Raw genomic sequence first — 17,229 nt, forward strand, 5'->3', positions numbered from 1 at the left:
TGTTAACAGTGTGTGGCTGGTTAACAGCATGCGCAAAAAAAGGTTCTGTTGTTAGATGAAGTGACGGAGAACATTCCTTACAATAGAAAAGTAAAACGCCGTGCTGAACGAGATGTGTTCCTACCAACAATAAATCCCTGCACTTAAGCAGGGTGACTTCTCTGTGGCTTCCCAACCCCTCCTCTCCGCGCTGTGGTGGCAAACATGCTGAATATTGCCCAAATAAAGCGAAAATCGCAAACCATTTAGGGCTGGCTCTGCTGGGCACGAAAGGGCTTGACATGAGGGTTTTGTTCCCCGGTTGCGTCTCATACCACCCCGGCTATCTTGTTCGCTCTTCACATGACTCGCCGTCAGCCCTCGATATCTGCGTGGCATTTTCTGTTCCCCATGGTCAGATGCTGGGCTGGGTGACGCCGGGTTATTAATATAGCGCGTGACATTTCGTTCTGGCGCAGCGGTATCAAGGGAATACCCGGTGTTTGTCTCCCACCCTGGCTCTCTAATCTTGATCTTTTCCAGACGCTGCCGGCGGCTGGCAGGCGGATAGCACGCCGTCCCACTCGCCGCGGGATGGATTGGTTTCTTGGCCGTCATCCAGCGCCAAGGACGTCAGCACGTTTGCTGAAAGGTTTCCTGACCTGAATGCTCGGCGGTGGCCCGCTCTCGCATATGAAGGAAGGAAGGAGCTGGATTTCTGCGGGAATTCAGCAAAAACACAGAGAGCAAGGCAAAAAGTTTCAGAAATGGCGTCTTAGCTTGGGCTGGATGCCTGAGGTGGGGTGGGAGGGTGTAGGCCGGTGCTACACCTCCTTCCAGTCTCCTGCCAGGATTTAATCTGAGCTTAAACAGGCTGATTTTAATCCGTCTTCCCAATTTTAATATATCTAGCGACGATCTAGCACGCGCGGCTTCTCGGCAAGCAGATGAAGGGTTAAACACTCCCATGGGGTGCTGGGCTGCAGGAAGAGCGCCCACGCCTCCAGTTTATGGAATTATTGATCCGAAAGCCGGTATTTGGCACGTACCGCTGGGCTGAGCCCTCGCGGGAGGCATGGATGTGTGCCGGGGCGTTCGCTCGGTGCCCCGGCATCGCTGGTGTCGCAGGTAGTGCCTGTGCGTACCATCTTCAAACCGGGAGTTTTCACTAATGTTGTCTTTTTATTTTTTTTTTTTTTAAATAAGCCCGTTTCGAATGTTGCTTACCTCTACCTGCTCGTTCTTTATTAGCTCAGTACAAACCTTTATCAACGCCATAAAATACCCAGGATGTCTAAATTCTGTTAGCTCAGGAGTGAAGCTTTTACTGCGAGGATGTGAGCGTTGAACCGCCGTCAGATGGAATGGTTTTGTGTCGTGCCTACACATTTGTGCCTGTTCACGCTGAAAACTTCACATTCTGCGTTATTAACCGGTAATCACGTGTGGCAAGTACTCTGCTAATATTTCTTTTTTATCTCCGAGTGCTTGTGGCTGGTTTGCTGCGCTGTTTGCTGTTACTAGAGCTGATGACTTAGAGCTGCGTTTAATGTATTCACAGTTTGGAGCGGCAAAGTATTTTTGCTCCCACGTTTCTCTTTCTTTCTTTATGATTTGTAGTAAGTGGCTCCAAAATAGTCGTTCCAGCAAGTGATTTGCAACGTGAAGCAGAGCTTCTGAGGGATGGCTAATTAAGTAAGATCAAAATGAGCCCTGAAGCAGGTCTTGGAAAGATTAGCAGGGCTAGAGAAAATAACAGTGTTATTAAACGATACTCTAGGTGCCAACAGCGCGCTATCTGCGTTTACATCGGAGAAATCATTCTTCCCAAGAGGTTTTTTCAGAGCCGCGGCGCAGAGGAGTCGGTTGGGATGCCGCGTGCCTAACGCCGCGTCGTGAGGAGCTGGCAGGAGCTGTTCTGCAGGGCTTCGTGGCGGGACGACGATGTGAGGCGGGACTGCAGCAGGGGGAAGGTTTGGCAAGAAGATGATGCAGGCTGTTGCAAGCACCGGCGTGCCGTAGAGGAGTCAGAAGGCGGTTGCGAAACTGCGTGTGGAGGAAGCGGCAAGCTGGGGGCTTCAGCCGGGCGACGGGAGCCGGGGAGGGAGCAGGGATTCCTGCGCTGAGAGCAGGAGAGCTGGGGTGAGGACTGCGGCCATCTGGGCACACACCAGACTTGTTTCAAATGGAGAGGCAAGCTGTAAGGATGCTAGAAAGGTTAAAGGGAAAAAAAAACCCACAACACAGATATCGTATGTAATAGGTAATAGTGTTTGCCACCTTCCTAAAGCGTGCTGCGATCGATAGCGGGCAGGCCCGCGAGGCTTCGCCACACCTGGAAAAGCCAGGGCCTTGTTTTTACTGTGTGAGCTCACCATTTGGCATAAACTACATGGAATGCGCTGCAAAACCTTTGCCTTGCCTGGCTTTTTGGGCCCGTGGTCACTCCTGCAGAAGGTTTTGCTCTTGGTGCCCACCGCAGCACCTCTCTGTGTTGTAGGAGGTTGTCCTTCTGCTAAATCCAGTTTGCTGTCCAGAATTATTAAAGTTGATGTGACTCCCAAACCTGGCAGCTCATCCCAGTGGCCTCCCCCAGACAAGTGTGCTTCTAGAGAGCGGGTGGACGTGCAGCAGGACACGGCTCATCCGTGGGGATGCACAGACACCAGTGGGGAAACGATGGGCTTGCTCCGAGTGAGCTGCGGCGGGGGTTCGCTCCCGTGTCCGTCGGGCCAGGGCAAAGCCCGAGCGCCGGTCGTGGGACGAGCCACTCCACCGGGCTCTGTCCCACGGTGTTGTAGTCAATTTTGCCGTTAATCCCAGCAGTAATAACATCAAGTTGGTGTTTACCCCCATCACTCCTACAGGAAAGCTGTTTTGTGATCTGTCTGCTCTCAAGGCAAAAAAAAAATTCGTCTGATTTCCAGCCTCCGTTTATTCCTACCCGTCGTTCTTGTGCCAGCGTTGTCCTTTAGCTTGAAGATCTCACCTCCTCGGCCACCTTTGCACCGGTACCCGTACGGAAGCAGGGCGTCATCCCTCGGCGGGCGTTTCAGCAGGATGAATTCGTTGAGCCCCTCTGGCTCAAGACCCTGATGTGTTAACGGCAATAAAACAAATGAGTGGCCTGAAGCACGGTGGCAGCTGCGGCTGTGATTTACCGGAGCGAGTCGGGAGCTGCAATTTAAAATGGTACCGGTGAGCCGCCTCTCTGCGTTCGCCTAGCTGCGGCGAGGCCGCGATTGTCAGTGAAGCAGTTACAGCAAATATTCCGTTAAGCTGTGTTACCCACAGGGTACTGGAATTGCTCTGGAAGAGAGGGCCGTTTCTGCCGGCCCGCTGGGTACGCGTGCCAGCCCGTGTACACAGAGTCAACACGCCACTTTCTGCCAAAGGGCCGGATTTTTCCATCCTTAATATTTTCTCCTCAAATAGTACCAGTCGGCAGATGCTCGTGGTTTGGATGGGGCTACTTTTGCATTTAGCTTCCTGCTGGGCCTGAAATGATCAATAAGAGCTGTGAAAAAGATTGCCCTTGAAACCACATCAGTACGCTCTGCCGTTTGCTGTGTACGGCGTCTTTTCCTCTTGATGTCAAAGACGAAGAGCGCAGACATTTGAAAGATGTGGAGCAAGTAAAATTTTGCTGAAATGTACCCAGCCAGATTAATTGTTTTTGAGAGGACTCGAAAGGATTTAGTAATCTGAATACCATCTTAGGACGTTTTATTATCCTTTTGCTGGCGGGGTGCACAGATACCAATTATGGAGATAAATCCAAAAACCAGGTCAAAGAATTATTTTATGAATCGAGTGAAAAGGCTCGGTGCGTTTCTCAGCGCAGCGGCTTTCCGCGCTTCCGCTGTTGGGCGCTGGGTGCTGTAGATGGGCTGAGGGTAGTTTAAAACGTGAGTGCAGAAAATCTGTAAATCCTCTGACTGAAAGGCTGTCTGTCCTCCCGGGTCAGATGAGCCAGGTAAAATGGAAAAATCTGTGGTCTCTTGTTAAAAATTACTGTCGATTTATTCCCGTTTACGGTCCGTTTGACGGCGGATCAGAAGAGCTGTCTGATTTGTAGCTGATGCCTTCGCGCGGCGTGCCGCAGCCAGCCGGAGTTTGTTGCTGGCCCGTGTGGGACGGCGAGAGGCTCTCTGGGAGGCGGGCCAGGCGCTCCTCTTTTTAAGGTCAGGATGAAATAAGCCATGACTCTGGCTGGCGGCCTCCTGATGCTCCGGTTCTGTACGGACACAGGAATGCTTCCCTGCGTACTGGAAGCAGAGGCCGTTTGCTTATGGGACCTCCAGATTCGTGTTGCTGGCTTGCGTTTGCCACTTGTGCGCTCTGTGCTTTGGGAAGAGCGTTGGGTTTGAGATTACACCTAACAGCTGAATGAGAGACTTTAAGATGCACTGATAAAAGATGCAGTGTATGACTGGGATTCCCTTTTCGTTACCAGTCATACCCCAGTGGGGAAGTGGACGCCGTGTCCCCACTCGCTGGGTGGAATTACCCACCCCAGGCTGGCTCTGGAGGAGGGGAGCAGGGACGTCCGTAGGCTGGAAGGTGTCCTGGAGTCCCACCAGAAGGCACCAGGCCCAGCCGCAGCCCCGCACCGGGGTCCCCGTGCCACGGGGCCAGGTCTCCTCTGCGGGAGGCAACATCTGTCCTGCGTACTGAGAGTCTGTGAAATGTCACGGTGCTTAGACACAGCTGTAAAAGCTGAGCTGACACTGAGCAGAGCCTAACAGCCGGCCCAGACCGGGATAAATACCGTCCCCTGGCTTGGACGTAAACATCTGTGCCGCAGAGCCGCGCCGTTTCGCAGAGCAGGTGATGCCAAAATCCGGCGAGTGTCTGCGGAGGAGTATCGCCGTGCTGTCCCCGTGGCACCTGTGCCGCCGGCCACGGCGCGCGGCTGCCCGTCCGTACCTCGCCTCTGGCAGCAGCGGTGGGGAAGGAAAGCAGATACTCCGTCGGCTGCTTGCTGAAATATTTTCAGGAGGAAAAAGCCCTTAGGAAGCGGTGTTGCCGCCTGTGCGCCGAGCGGCCACGCTCACACCCCTCTGCATTTACAAGCTCTGGGCGTGAAAACAGGGAGGGAATCTGCTGGGTTGGACTGTGCCATGCGTTTTCCAGCGATTAATGGCAGTGAACCGTAGTAAGATGATAAAATAGCCCAGGATGCGCATTTAAGGAAAAAAAAAATGGTTTATAGAATTCAGGATTTCTTCTTTGGGAGACTTAAAGAACCACATGATGTTAGCTCGTTACAGGGTAACGTCAAGCTACTTCTCTGTAGTGAACGTGACAAGGATTGGATTCCTTGGAGCCCTCCATGCTGGAAGAAAATCCCAGCTCATTTTTACCTCCCTCCGGCCATCTCCCGGCGGCTGTTGGGGCAAGGCGCGGCACGGTGCCGTCCTCGGGCGCGCGCGGCAGCCCCGGGGAGCGGGTGGCCGTGGGGAGCAGCAGCGGCTCGAGGATGTGCGGTGCGAGACACGGGGCGTTTCGGGCAGTGGTTGCCGCGGCCGCTGAGCAAGCAGGTAGCGCAATCCTGTTTGGTTAAGTGCTGATGGTTTTAAGCGCGGACCTTCCGGTGTAAAAGATTATTTAGAAAAAGCAGCAAGCTGTTCTGATAATGGGAGACAGGTGCACAGCGCCGGAGAGCAGCGAGAAGCAGTCCTGCCTGCGCAGATTCGTGGTTTCCGTTGCTGATGGTGTTAAAAACCCAGCGGCGTGTCTCGGGGAGAAGCAGGGCTCCAACGATCGCGAGAGGATCTTTACAGTGAGCAGAGTCTGCCCAAACTTCCTGAAACACTGTGTTTTGGGAACTTACTGGGTAGCGTGGTTAGAAAATCGGGAGCAATGCCCTCGGGAATGAGTCTGGGAAGGCAGTGCAGATGGTGAGCCCTCTTGTAGAGGCAACGCTGTCATCCACGGGAAAAGTGTAAATTGGTAACATCAAGTAAAACCGCGCGAGCCTGCCTGGTTGGGTCGGCTGAAACGTGTCTGTGTTTTATATTGCAGCTCTGGAACCAAACCGGGGCTGCCCGGCTCTCGTGGTAACTGTTAGACTTGCCGTGACTGTTCAAATTACTCCGATTTACATCAAAACCATGGCACAATCCCGTTTTTCCACTTTCAGGCCAAATCCCACAGTGTTCCAAGGCTGCTGGTGGGCAACGCCGATCCAGCATTCCCGATGCTGACTCCTCCTCATTCACCAAAAAAGTCTTGTGCCCCTTGCAGAGGTGGGTCAAGGAGCTCAAAAGCTGAATTGGAGGAGTTGGAGGCAGCGTCTTCTGTGGGGACGCCCGGCAGCTGCCGTGTTTCCCTGCAAGGCCGGTGCTGTGCCGCGGGGAGGAGCAGGGCTGGTTTAGGATTGGGTTAGGACTGGTTTGATGGGAGCGGGCCCGTCGCCGGCTGGGGTCGAAGGCAGCCGGAGGGCGATGGGGAGTGGAGCGGATGCCTGCAGAGTCTTGCTTGGACTTTCCCCCGGTGAGAAAGGACTGCAGTAGCTTTTAATATAGAGAAATTGTGGTTATTACTGTAAAACGGCAGAATTTGGACACTTGGGGGGGTGCTTTTCTTCATTTTCTTTGCAGAATGACTCATGAAGCCTGGCTGTGTTTTAGACTTGAGCGTGATTTCTCCCGCCTTGCCGTTGCTTGCGTCCTCTGATCAGCCCCCGTTACAATCGCATCTTGCCGCAGGTCCAAATCAGCGGCCCCTTGGCTGCCAGCTGCAGCTAACTCCTGCCACCTGCTGTCTCCTGCTTTGCTCTTCACTTTATTAAGATCCCGGTTTATTAAAAAAACGCGGAGGGATGAAGGAGATGGAGCACTGCTCTGCGGCCACCTCCTCTCCTCCACCACCAGCTTTCACCGCGCAGGCTGTGCGCTTGCCGGGTTGGGTTTTGCTTGGTGGATCTGCTCTTCGCTTTGACCGGCACTGGGATTTGGGGCTTTTGGTGGCCACCAGATTCCCCTCTTCAACAGAGAAGGTAGCCCTGTGAATATGCAATTCATGAATCCGCTGGTAAAACCAGAAGGGCTTCAGGAGACTTGGTTTTCTCTGCCAGTCAAGTCTTCGCAATTATTTTCTGGCCTAGGGGTGGCATCACTGATTTGCACCCATGGTCAACCGAGGCCTGTCCCGTAACGACACTGTCACCTTTCCTCCCACAGAGCCAGGTTTTGGCTCTGCGCAGGTAGGCTCAGCTCCTTGGAAGCCCTTGGTGGTCTCCAGACGCACCGTCACCCCCTGAGGCTGTGACAGCGCTTGGAAATGTTGGCTGAATGAACCTGATGACACACGGTGGAGGCATTGTGGAACGGTCAGCTCGGTGCGCTGGAGCTCCCAAGACCGTACGCTTTTTAGAGAGGAGATCTGCGGGGAGCAGGTATTGATGTAACTGACCTTGAATGATAAGGGCCAAAGGTGTTTCATCCGCCGCCCCGTGGTTTGGACACGGGGTGAGGAGCGGCTGTAGAGTACAGGTCAAACGTTCGCTGATTTTTTACCTCTGGAGCTTGCTGCCACTGCTCCTGTGCCGTCGTTGTTTCACAAACAGAGCGCCTGGACCGTGAGTGCTGTTGCTTGGAGGTAAATTGCAAAGCAGATTTTAGCTTTTTTTTTCTCTAACCTGTTGTAGTGGTGCTTTGTATTTTACCGTCCTTATTTTTTAACTGGGCAACTGCAGCTTTGTTTTCCACTTACAGGAAGGCTGTGGGGTGCTGCAAACTTTGGAGAGAACACTTATAATCTGCAAAGCCCATCGGTTAACTTCTAGTGACAAAAATTAATGGAAAATGCAGCTCTGAGAGGGCAACTTTACAATCTAATGGCAATTCTCCCTAATTTCAGCCAGTGTCAGTTTGGGTGGTGTTTTTAGCGTCAGGATGCAATTCCAGATGGGCTATCGCCGGGTCAGGCCCGAGGAAGGGGAGACAGATGAGGGGGCCGGCACGGCTGCAAGGTGTGCCGGGCTTCTCGCTAACGTGGCCTGAACGTCTCCGGCTCAGCCCAGCGTGAGCCGCAGGTGCTGTAGAAATCTAGAAAACGTGCAGGGTTCAGGCAAACCGGCTCCTGGGGAGCTCTGCCTTTGCCAAGGTTCAGCCTCCACCTTGAGCCAGGTCCCAGAGGGTCCGGGCTCCTTCTCGCTCCTCCGGCTACGAATCCGTTCGCGTCCTCCAAAGGTATTGAAATTCCCTGGGACTTAGGTGGGAATTTCTGCAGGAGTGGCGCAGAATAGGCCTGGTCTAGCAGAGAGCTTTTTTTTTTAATGTTAAAAGAGGGAAAGGGAAGGGGATTTGAGTGTCTCCCACCTACCTCAAGGCCTAGAACGGTGCTACAGTAAGCCATGCAGAACCAGATCTTCGGTGGCTAGTTCCCCTCTTGCCAAACTTGCCCTTCTTTGTAAAAGACCCCCTCACCAGCTTTGCCTCCTGCCTCCCTCCCGTCGCCCTTTTTGACCCTTGTGTGCTGACTTTTTCACCCAAGCCCACGCTGATGTCTCCCGGCAAGCAGCAGGCGGAACAGCGAGCAGCCAGGAGCTCTGCTCAGCCGAATGCTATGGGTTAGTCCATGGCTGTATTGCCATTTCTAGCACCAACCGAAATGTTCTCGCTGGAAGGTTGTGCAATAAAATGTTTTGAGTAATTAGAGTTAATTTTCTGAATAGGTATGGATTAATTGTCAGCTGGCTGTTGTTTGTGGATGCCGTAGTTACAGAGCCGAGTGTCTTCTCTTGATGACTTTGTGGCTACAAATAAAGTGTGCTCAAGCTGGTTTTGGTAGAAAAACAGATAATAAAGAGTGAAAGTAAAGAATATTAATTGAGCGATTACCAGTTTCAAGATGTACTGGTGCAGCTGGGTGAGTAAATGGTACGGTGAGGCGTGGTAGACATAGGAATCTTCTGCAGTGCATCCTGTGCTGTATGGTGTCCCCCTCCCGCATCGCTGGACGTGCTTGGGTGTCAGGCCACGGCTCGCTGCTTGGTTTTGTTGTACAAGAACCTGCAATGCTTCTGCTAAACCTGACACTGAAGTTGCAGTTGGTGCCTGGGTTTTAAACGGTGAGGGTTTGTCGCCTGCTCTGCGTCCTTCCTGCCAACGCCCAGAGAACCGTGGACAGCCTACGCCATAAAATCTGAATTTTAATCACATTTCCTGATCTGGAGGTAGAAGGCTTCGAGGTGCTCTGCAGAGCGGAGGGAGAGACAGAATATTCCCTGCTGCCCTGCTCAGGATGTCCTTTTGACTTCATATGATGAGGGGGGGCGGGACGGAGGAACGCACGGCAGGGATCGCAGCTCGATGCTGTGGCCTCGGACTTCCAAAGGCAAGAAAATTTGTGCTGAATGCAGCCGTGCTTCCCTTGGCTGCGCTGGAGCGTGGTCACACGTGGTATTTATATCAGACCCAAATTCCCCAGCGAAGGAGGCCGACCTGCTTCTTTTCAGGGTTTACGAGGGGTGTCGCTTGCTAAAGTGTCCAGGGTGACTTCAGCCGCAAGTCGCAGCAGCCAAGTTACGAAAGCGTAGGAGCGTGGGTGTATAATGGAAATGGTGACAGAAGGTTTGGGGCTTTTTAAAAAAAATTTTTGTAAGCAGTCCTCCATTTTGCAGCCCAGCTATTAGAAATTTCACTGAACCGGTATTTGGAGTAGCTAAGACGTGAACTATGGCTGAGGAGAGACTGGGAACATCCAGCTCCAGAAGTGCCAAGCCCTCACAAACCTCGCAGGATTTCAGAATTTGGTTCCAGAGCGAGTGGGGGACCCTTTAGCCCCCGGTACGCGTTCAAGGCTTGGGGTGAGGTTTGGCAAATGGAAGCCCCTGACTTGCGCGGACGCTGCGGCCACGGGGGCGGCGTGGGGAGAGCTGCGGGGTGTGGGGAGAGCTGCGGGGTGTGGGGAGAGCTGCGGGGTGTGGGGATGGTGTTTGGCTGCTGGCAAAGTCCGAGCTGAATGGGGACAGAGCAGATGTGGTCAAGAAAGGAGACTCAGGGTGAATATTTTATTGCAGTGCTTGCACAGAACAGAAATACACCAGCGAGCGGCTCCGGTGAATGTGGCCCTGTGTCTGCTCTGCTGAGCAAATGACGCGGCGTGAGCAGGACTTTGGGCAGTCCTGCGCCGTGTACCGAAAACACGTCTTTCGGCAGGTGCGCGTGACACGCAGCGTGTGTTTTGTTCACAGCTTCGACGTGGAAAATGGCCCGTCCCCGGGCCGCAGCCCGCTGGACCCGCAGGCCAGCTCCTCCTCGGGGCTCGTGCTGCACACGACGTTCCCGGGCCACAGCCAGCGCAGGGAGTCGTTCCTCTACCGATCCGACAGCGACTATGACTTGTCACCAAAGACGATGTCCAGGAACTCCTCTCTCCCGAGCGAACAGTAAGCAAAAATTCAGCTCACATCGTATTTTACACTAAGAGCATTCCGCAGCCTCCCGTAACGCTCAGAGCTCTGTGAGGAGGTGCTTACGGGTGGCACTCACCTTCCATAGCCTGCATGCCCAAGATGGTCGCTTCCATGGTCTGCCAAGGCATGACTTCCCTCTCCCCATCCCATCCTCAAAATATTCCCCTTTTCTCCCTGATTTAGCAGAAAAGCTTTCAAATCCGTACCCTGAAATAGCAGAGAAGTCTCTGCGTTTTCTTAAGTAACGCTCCGTTAGCCTGGACAGCAGAAATACGCCTGTGCTTCTATTTATGGGATTGCTCTTCGCCATCCTGTTTTCTGTTCGCTAAAACGGAGCGGAAAATACGGCAGAAAGCTGAGACAGATGGTTGAGCTCGAGAGGATCAATACAACACAGAGCGTGGAGCTTAAATGAGTGTCCTGGATTTGCAGCCCTGTATTTTGAAAGGCGCGGTTTAAAGTGACCATTGAGCTGTAAAAAAGTGCTTGTGGAAAAAAAGGTTAACTGTTACGAAAGCCCTGGAAGTTTTGTCATGAAGTAGAACTAAATATCAGAGAGATCCACGAGGAGAATTCTCCCGAAAGAGGACGTCCCTCCCTGCTAGTTAACATTTAGTAAATATTTACCAGAGTCCAAGTAACCACTCCAAATTATGCAAATACCCTGTTTTCTGTAAGCGGTGGATTTTAGCGGTTCCCAGCAGCGTGCTGGTGGAGACAGCGGCGCTGGGACGGGGAGAGCCCTGTCCTGTGCACACCACCCTGGTTTTCCCCAGCTTCACAGCTGCCTGCGGTTGGAGATGTCCCTTTACTGTGGGCATCGAGGCGTCTTCACGCTGACCTGGTTTTGACGTCGGTGTTGAGACAACTTTAATTAAAACATCAGCTTAGCAGCACTGATCCCCGAGTAGGATCCCAGTGAGGTAAATCACACACACAAGCGCTATATTTAATAGAGAAAACAAAAAAAATGCCTCTTATTGATGGTGATGATGTCTTTTTCTCGGAACTTCTGCTCAAATCTTCCGTGATGAAAACGGCCGGACAAAAACCCAGTGTCTGAATAACATTAAAGACTGTGACAGAAATCAACAAAAGCCAGGAAATTCAAAGCTGACCTTTCCCCGGACCGTTACGGGTTTTTTTCCACTGCGGAGCAAGCGTGCTGCCTTAACTTTTGAATTTCCTGGCTTTTATTGCCTGGTGTTACCAAGCTGAACAGTTGCTCCAGCTGGGTTGTTTTGGATATCCACCGCCAGACCTTTCCATTAGGAACAAAATTTTATGTGGTGTTAAATAAACGCTGCACGGGTTAATGTTTTTTTTTCTCGCGGGCGCTGACGAGGGGAAACCTCCCTCTGTAAAATGCTCTTTCTCTGGGGTGAACGACGCCCTGTTTGAGGGAAAATTGACGCATTTTCTCCATTTCTTCCCTAGGCATGGCGACGACCTGATTGTCACGCCTTTCGCCCAGGTGAGTTGGCAGCCTGTTTGCCTCTCAAATGAAAAAAAAAATTAAAATTCCAACGTAAAACGTTCGAGGGAGAAGATAATGTCTCCGGTTTTGCCTCCCTCCTAGGTGCTGGCGAGTCTACGAAGTGTGAGGAACAACTTCACGCTCCTTACCAATTTGCACAGCACCTCCAACAAGTAAGCCCTTCGTTTTTTGTTTCCTTACAATTCAAACACACCAGGGGCCAGCGGCAGCCGGGGCCTCGGCCGCTGCTGGCCGTGGGCTACCACCTTGCTGCCTGTGGCCACCAAGCCATGGTTCCTCGTCTCCAAGGGAGCCTCTTGACCTGTCTCATGGGAAAACATGGTGAGCCTGCGGAAGGAGTGATGCGTTTCTGCTTGGGAAGGGGGTGCGATGTCTTTCTGGGTGTGTTGGGCGCAAGGTGATGTGGTACCTTCCTCACTTTGCCACCTTGGCTGGTCGCAGGCGTTCGTTGGGTGGCCAGCTCAGAGCGGAGGCGGCGTTGGTGTTTGGTCAAGCTGTGGTGCTGGCCTGCGTTTCCACCAGCCTGTCCTTCGTTCCTGTGTTGCTTTGTTTGAGACTGAATTGCGCCAACCTTAAGAGGAGGATGTGAGGATGTTGTTTTTTACAGGAGAAACTCAACAAACTCCTTTTTATGCCTTGCTCCGGAATCACCGTTTCCCCTTAGCTCTTTATAACGAGCCAGTCATCGTCATTTGCTGGCCCGTTTCGCCCCGAGAGAGCTGTTTTGCGTGAAACCAGCATCATTCGTTCCTGGCGGCATCGGTTACGTACCCACCCGTCCCACCCTGCGACTGGCAGGCGCTGCTCGCTCAAAGCGTCCCGCTGGCTCCTGAGGCGAAGGACAAGATGCAAAAGCGCGTTCCGGTGGGACGCCGCGGGCTTGCTTCACTGCTGCACGTGTGAGCGGTGTTGCCTCCGTGCCCGCCGTGGGCTCTGCTTTCTACCTTCCGATAAAATCCTGTGTTTTACATAGAGCACAAGCGTTTTATTCAGGCGTGAGGTTTTCCTCCCGTTGATTTCTGTTTGCAGATTTTGATGGGAAGGAACCGCCGCATTCCGGGATGGAGGTTAATAGAAAAACAGATGGCTGAAATAGATTCCGTTTTTTTTTAAGCTTTGCTTTTTTGAACAACTCGAGCATTTCAGCAGTTTGTAATGAGGAATCTGAAATTGGACGGGGCCGGAAGGAAGCGAGGGCGTAACCTGTAGGACACAGAGGCATCTTGCAGTATCCTTCTGAAAACATTCCCAGATTTGATTGAGGTATAAAGTCATGTGGCCAGCCAAAGTAAAAGTCATTAAGTGTTTAAACCATTATACGCCAAACATCCAAGTCCGTGGCAGAATGTGCTTCCAGGCACTGCGGACCTTCCCGCGCAGTTTCCAAACAGCTCTGCTGGGTTACAGTTGTGCTGCCAGCTCATGATTTTATCATGTGTCTCATGATACGTGGTATTTTACTTAAACTTCTGCTCTGGGGATCATGAGAATCTCAGCTTTTCTTTAGCCCCTCCTCTCCCCTCTTTTTTCCTCTCCTCCTGCCCCAGGAACGAGAAAGAGGATGCTGTCTCACACAGTTACAGAAATGCTGGAAAATATGAATGTTAAGGGCTGGAGGAAAAAAAAAAAAAAACAACCAGAAGTCATATTTTTTTGGACTTCAACGTCAGGGTTTTTAAGAGTTTCCTGATTGGAAAAGAGGAGAGTGTGATTAATGGTTTCGGAGTGCCTGCGTTTGGCAGACGCGGCCCAGGACACGCTCAGAAAGCATCCGCCGCCTGCTCCTCTTAATTCCCGCTGGCAGGAGAGAAGGAGCGGGAAGCGGGAGCCGTGTACGCTTGAGCACGGTCGTGTCTGAGAAGGGGCAGTGCTGTCGAAACGCAGATGTCTGGGGCTCTGTCGCTGGCGCCCTGGCTGCCGCAGAAACCAGGATGGGCACGGCCGGGATGTACTGGGGATGCCGGGAGCGGTGCCGTTCCCTTGTCAGGCTCTACCGCGGGGAATACCCCGCTGAACACCGGTTCGTCCCTCCCCGCCCGCCCAAAAGCATGTCTGTGCAGCTCAGCGCAGGGAGATTCCTGGAGCACGTCTCCCCAGATACTGGAAGCGCTGCCGCCGCGGCGTGGTGTCCCTATTGGGGAGTTTCTGTTTTTTAGAGATGTCGAGATTTGGCTTTTCAAAGGCTCAGCAGAGGCAGGTTGGGGCAGATTTTCCGAGAAGTCGGCATCCAACGCTTGGGCCCTGCGCTGAACCCTTCAAAGAACCTGGGTCCCGCAGCTCCCTCCGGAAAAGCCGAGCCTTGGAAATCCCAAGCGCCCGGGGAGCTGTGGAGCTTTGGAGCCTGCCGGCAGATCGAGAGGCCGGGGCTGAGGGCTTGAAGCAGGGCTGTGGACCTTACCTGGTTAGCCAGGCCTTCCTGGAGCACTTCTGAAGAACCCCCTGCAGCTACAATTGCAGCAGGATCGAGCTGCTCGCTGGCTTTGATTTGGGCTTCAAAGGAGAGCTGGCAAATAAAGGATGTTTCAATTCAGTGGCTGACTCAAAAAACTGGGGTTAGGAGGTTGGCTAAGAGAGGGTGTGGGGAAATCTGGCTTCAGTTAAAATGCATCAGAAACTTCTTAGGGAAGCAAAAGCCCGAAGTTTCGTTTTCGGTCAGCCTGAAAAACCGCATTCAGTCCAAAATGAAGGATCTCGATTTTGGTGTCAACTCTTTTCAACTTCTTTAAAAAAACAAGGCTCTTTTTTTCCCCAAGTAAACTGTGGCTTCGACTAGAAAAATGAACAGTTTTATTTGGCAAACCTCACAATGCAATATTTTGACATTTGGAGAAATATTGCGCCCTTTTTCCAGTCAGATCCCGTTTGCTTGACTTGAGTCAGTTTTTCAAATACCTTTTGGTTCTTCAAAATCTGGACTTTTCTGATGAAATCATTGCTCCTGGTCAAAAAAAAAAAAAAAGGTCCTTCAGCTGTTCCAGAGCTTACACCAGTGACCGCAGCATCTTCTGCCTTGCTTCCAGGTATGATTCAAACTGGTGGCTGTAGGGTTTGAAGCGGTACGTTTCTCACCTTGCCTACGGCGTTGCCGTGCAGCCTGTGTGCCGGTGTGGCGGTTGACATTACTTCAGAGTCCGGTCCTGACCTTGCAGGGAAAAGCTTTTCAGGAGAAGGCCTTGACTCTGGGGAACCCACAGAGGGTGGCTTTTGCTGACTTCCAGGCGTATTTTGAGCAGAAAGTTGCAATGGCAGTGGGAGTAACACGTCGTTCCTGGTAGACCTTCTTTGCAGCATGCGTGTGCGCCTTGCCAGGGGATGTGCCTCTTTGGTTTTTCCTAACAGACATATTGATCCTGCTCATTAACTGCCAAATGATTTTAAAGCGTTCTGGGCTTCTGTGTGAGTATGAAAAAGGATTTTTAACTGGGAGGGTTGGCAGTTGGAGCTGCCAGCAGGGTTTGAGATGATGAAATAATAGCTATTTATCGAGTATTCTTTCTCCCTCATAGGAGATCTCCAGCAACGAGCCAGCCACCTGTCTCCAGAGTTAACCTGCAAGGTACGTGCGTGACTTTGATAATCACAAAGGCAAATGCCGAGGAAAGCTCCTTGCCCATCGATTTACTAACGACTGCTTCTCTGCCTCTTACCCCTGGTGCACTTCTGGGCTCGCAGAGCTTCCGAGTTACTCGTGAGAGAACCGTCGGGCACAAAATATTGTTATTTTAATAGGTTGAGTTTGGGTTTATCCTTGTATAAAAGGCGAACATGATTTTGGTTTGATAGTCATGGCCACAACGACTGCTGTTCTGCGTCCCTGTGCTGCGCAGGCCTGGACAAGCCCCAGCCGACAAGTCTTGAGCAGGCTCAGACATAGCTGTATTTTTTTTTTTAATTCTGTTTATTTCAGTTTGTTTCCATGTGATCTAGGTGAAAACTTCAGGTGAAACTTTTTTTTTGGTTTCATCGTTTGCTTGCGGCCTTTAGAAAGCAAGGTGGGGTAGGCCGCGGCCTGAGGCCGGTGAGCGGGGGCGAGGGGCGGTCGCAGCGGGAGCTGCTCGGGTAGGGTGAAGTGCTGGGACTGGGGAGCAGAGGCAGCCTGACGGTTAGTTCCGACACGTTTCTTTACTTTTAAGACCCAGGTTTGGCCTTGCGGCGCTGGGTGCCTGCGGGACCCCTCTCAGGAGCAGAGCTGGCCCTGCTTTAAAGGTTACTCCCACAGAGGAGATAAGATTTGGAGGAGTGCCCATCTGTAGTGTTTAATCTCAGTCTTTCCAATAATTATGTGCTTGGAGGGACTAATAAAGCTTAATTTTTACAATGTGTGAAGCCTGGGTAGCTAACTGTCGTTTCCTTTCATGGTGTGTGTTGTTTACTGTCCGGGGACACGTATGGTCCTGGAGACTTACAGATTAGATTCCTCAAAACTTGTTAATGGAATGTGGAAACCTCTCATGCGGAAAGAAAACTGGACAACGCGATCGGCAACGCCGTCTCCTTTGCTCCCGCTCTGTGATCGGTTTCGAGTCAGGGCTAGCAGGAATGCAACTCGTCAATCTGTTCTAGAAAGACTTTGATTGTGTGGCCGGGGTGAAGAAGATCATGGAAAATTTCATAAGCTTTCCATAGATCTGTTTATATAGGTTACAGAATCTAGTAATGAGGAGAGAACTCCTTACCAGGAATGTTTAGGTTAATTTTCTTAACACTTTCTGTTGAAACAGATGCTTTCAACTTTTTAACACTTTCTGGTTATTTTTCTACGGTATTGTCAACATGACCCCTAGGATACTTGTTATTTTTTAGCTAACCCAAGCTTCTAATGCCAGGAATACATGAAAATTTCAGCTTCCTTTTTGATTGAAGGGTCTGACACACATAATCCTAGAGCAAGTTTTGTGTTACCCTGCAAAGCTCAGAAAGAGAAAGCGACGGGGAAGAATCCAACTTCTAGCATTTTTAACCTTGTGATCCTGACTCATGGTTTTTAATGCCTCAGTGCCAGTAATTATATGTGGATGGGTGGATATATCTAAAATAAATTACATTAACGTCTTACCCGAGATGTGAAAAAGAAGATGTGTGGATGTGGAAGTGAGCCACGCTGGATACCTTTTCAGAAGGCAGATTTTTATTTGGTTGACAAAAAGACTGTGGAAGAAAACTGCGGCTCAGCGGCTTGTGGAATTTGTTAAAAGTAGATAGGTGCAGGCTGGATTCGTGGCCCCTCAAGTAAATGAGTTCTTAACCATGTAACTTAGCTGACGTTAGGTGAGGTCTTCAAATGAAACGAAAAATGGGAGTTGTATCTTTACAGCTGAAGGGAGTT

The 17,229-nt window shown here is 51.5% G+C and overlaps 1 protein-coding gene across 4 annotated transcripts in view; it reads left to right on the forward strand.

Annotated features, from left to right (window-relative positions):
- Positions 1-17,229, forward strand: part of PDE4B (phosphodiesterase 4B) — a 189,618-nt gene that overhangs the window by 124,889 nt on the left and 47,500 nt on the right. For 3 of the 4 annotated variants that reach the window (XM_086753164.1, XM_086753165.1, XM_086753167.1), the window contains 4 exons: positions 10,184-10,378; positions 11,843-11,879; positions 11,985-12,055; positions 15,410-15,459. In XM_086753164.1, the coding sequence (XP_086609290.1) occupies positions 10,184-10,378; positions 11,843-11,879; positions 11,985-12,055; positions 15,410-15,459 (353 nt within the window). Of the gene's footprint in view, positions 1-1,328; positions 1,415-10,183; positions 10,379-11,842; positions 11,880-11,984; positions 12,056-15,409; positions 15,460-17,229 lie in introns of those variants that run through there. The other variant, XM_086753166.1, reaches the window with a different exon arrangement.

Source organism: Chlamydotis macqueenii, chromosome 8, assembly GCF_036417535.1.
Source record: "Chlamydotis macqueenii isolate bChlMac1 chromosome 8, bChlMac1.mat, whole genome shotgun sequence".
Classification (NCBI taxonomy): Eukaryota; Metazoa; Chordata; class Aves; order Otidiformes; family Otididae; genus Chlamydotis; species Chlamydotis macqueenii.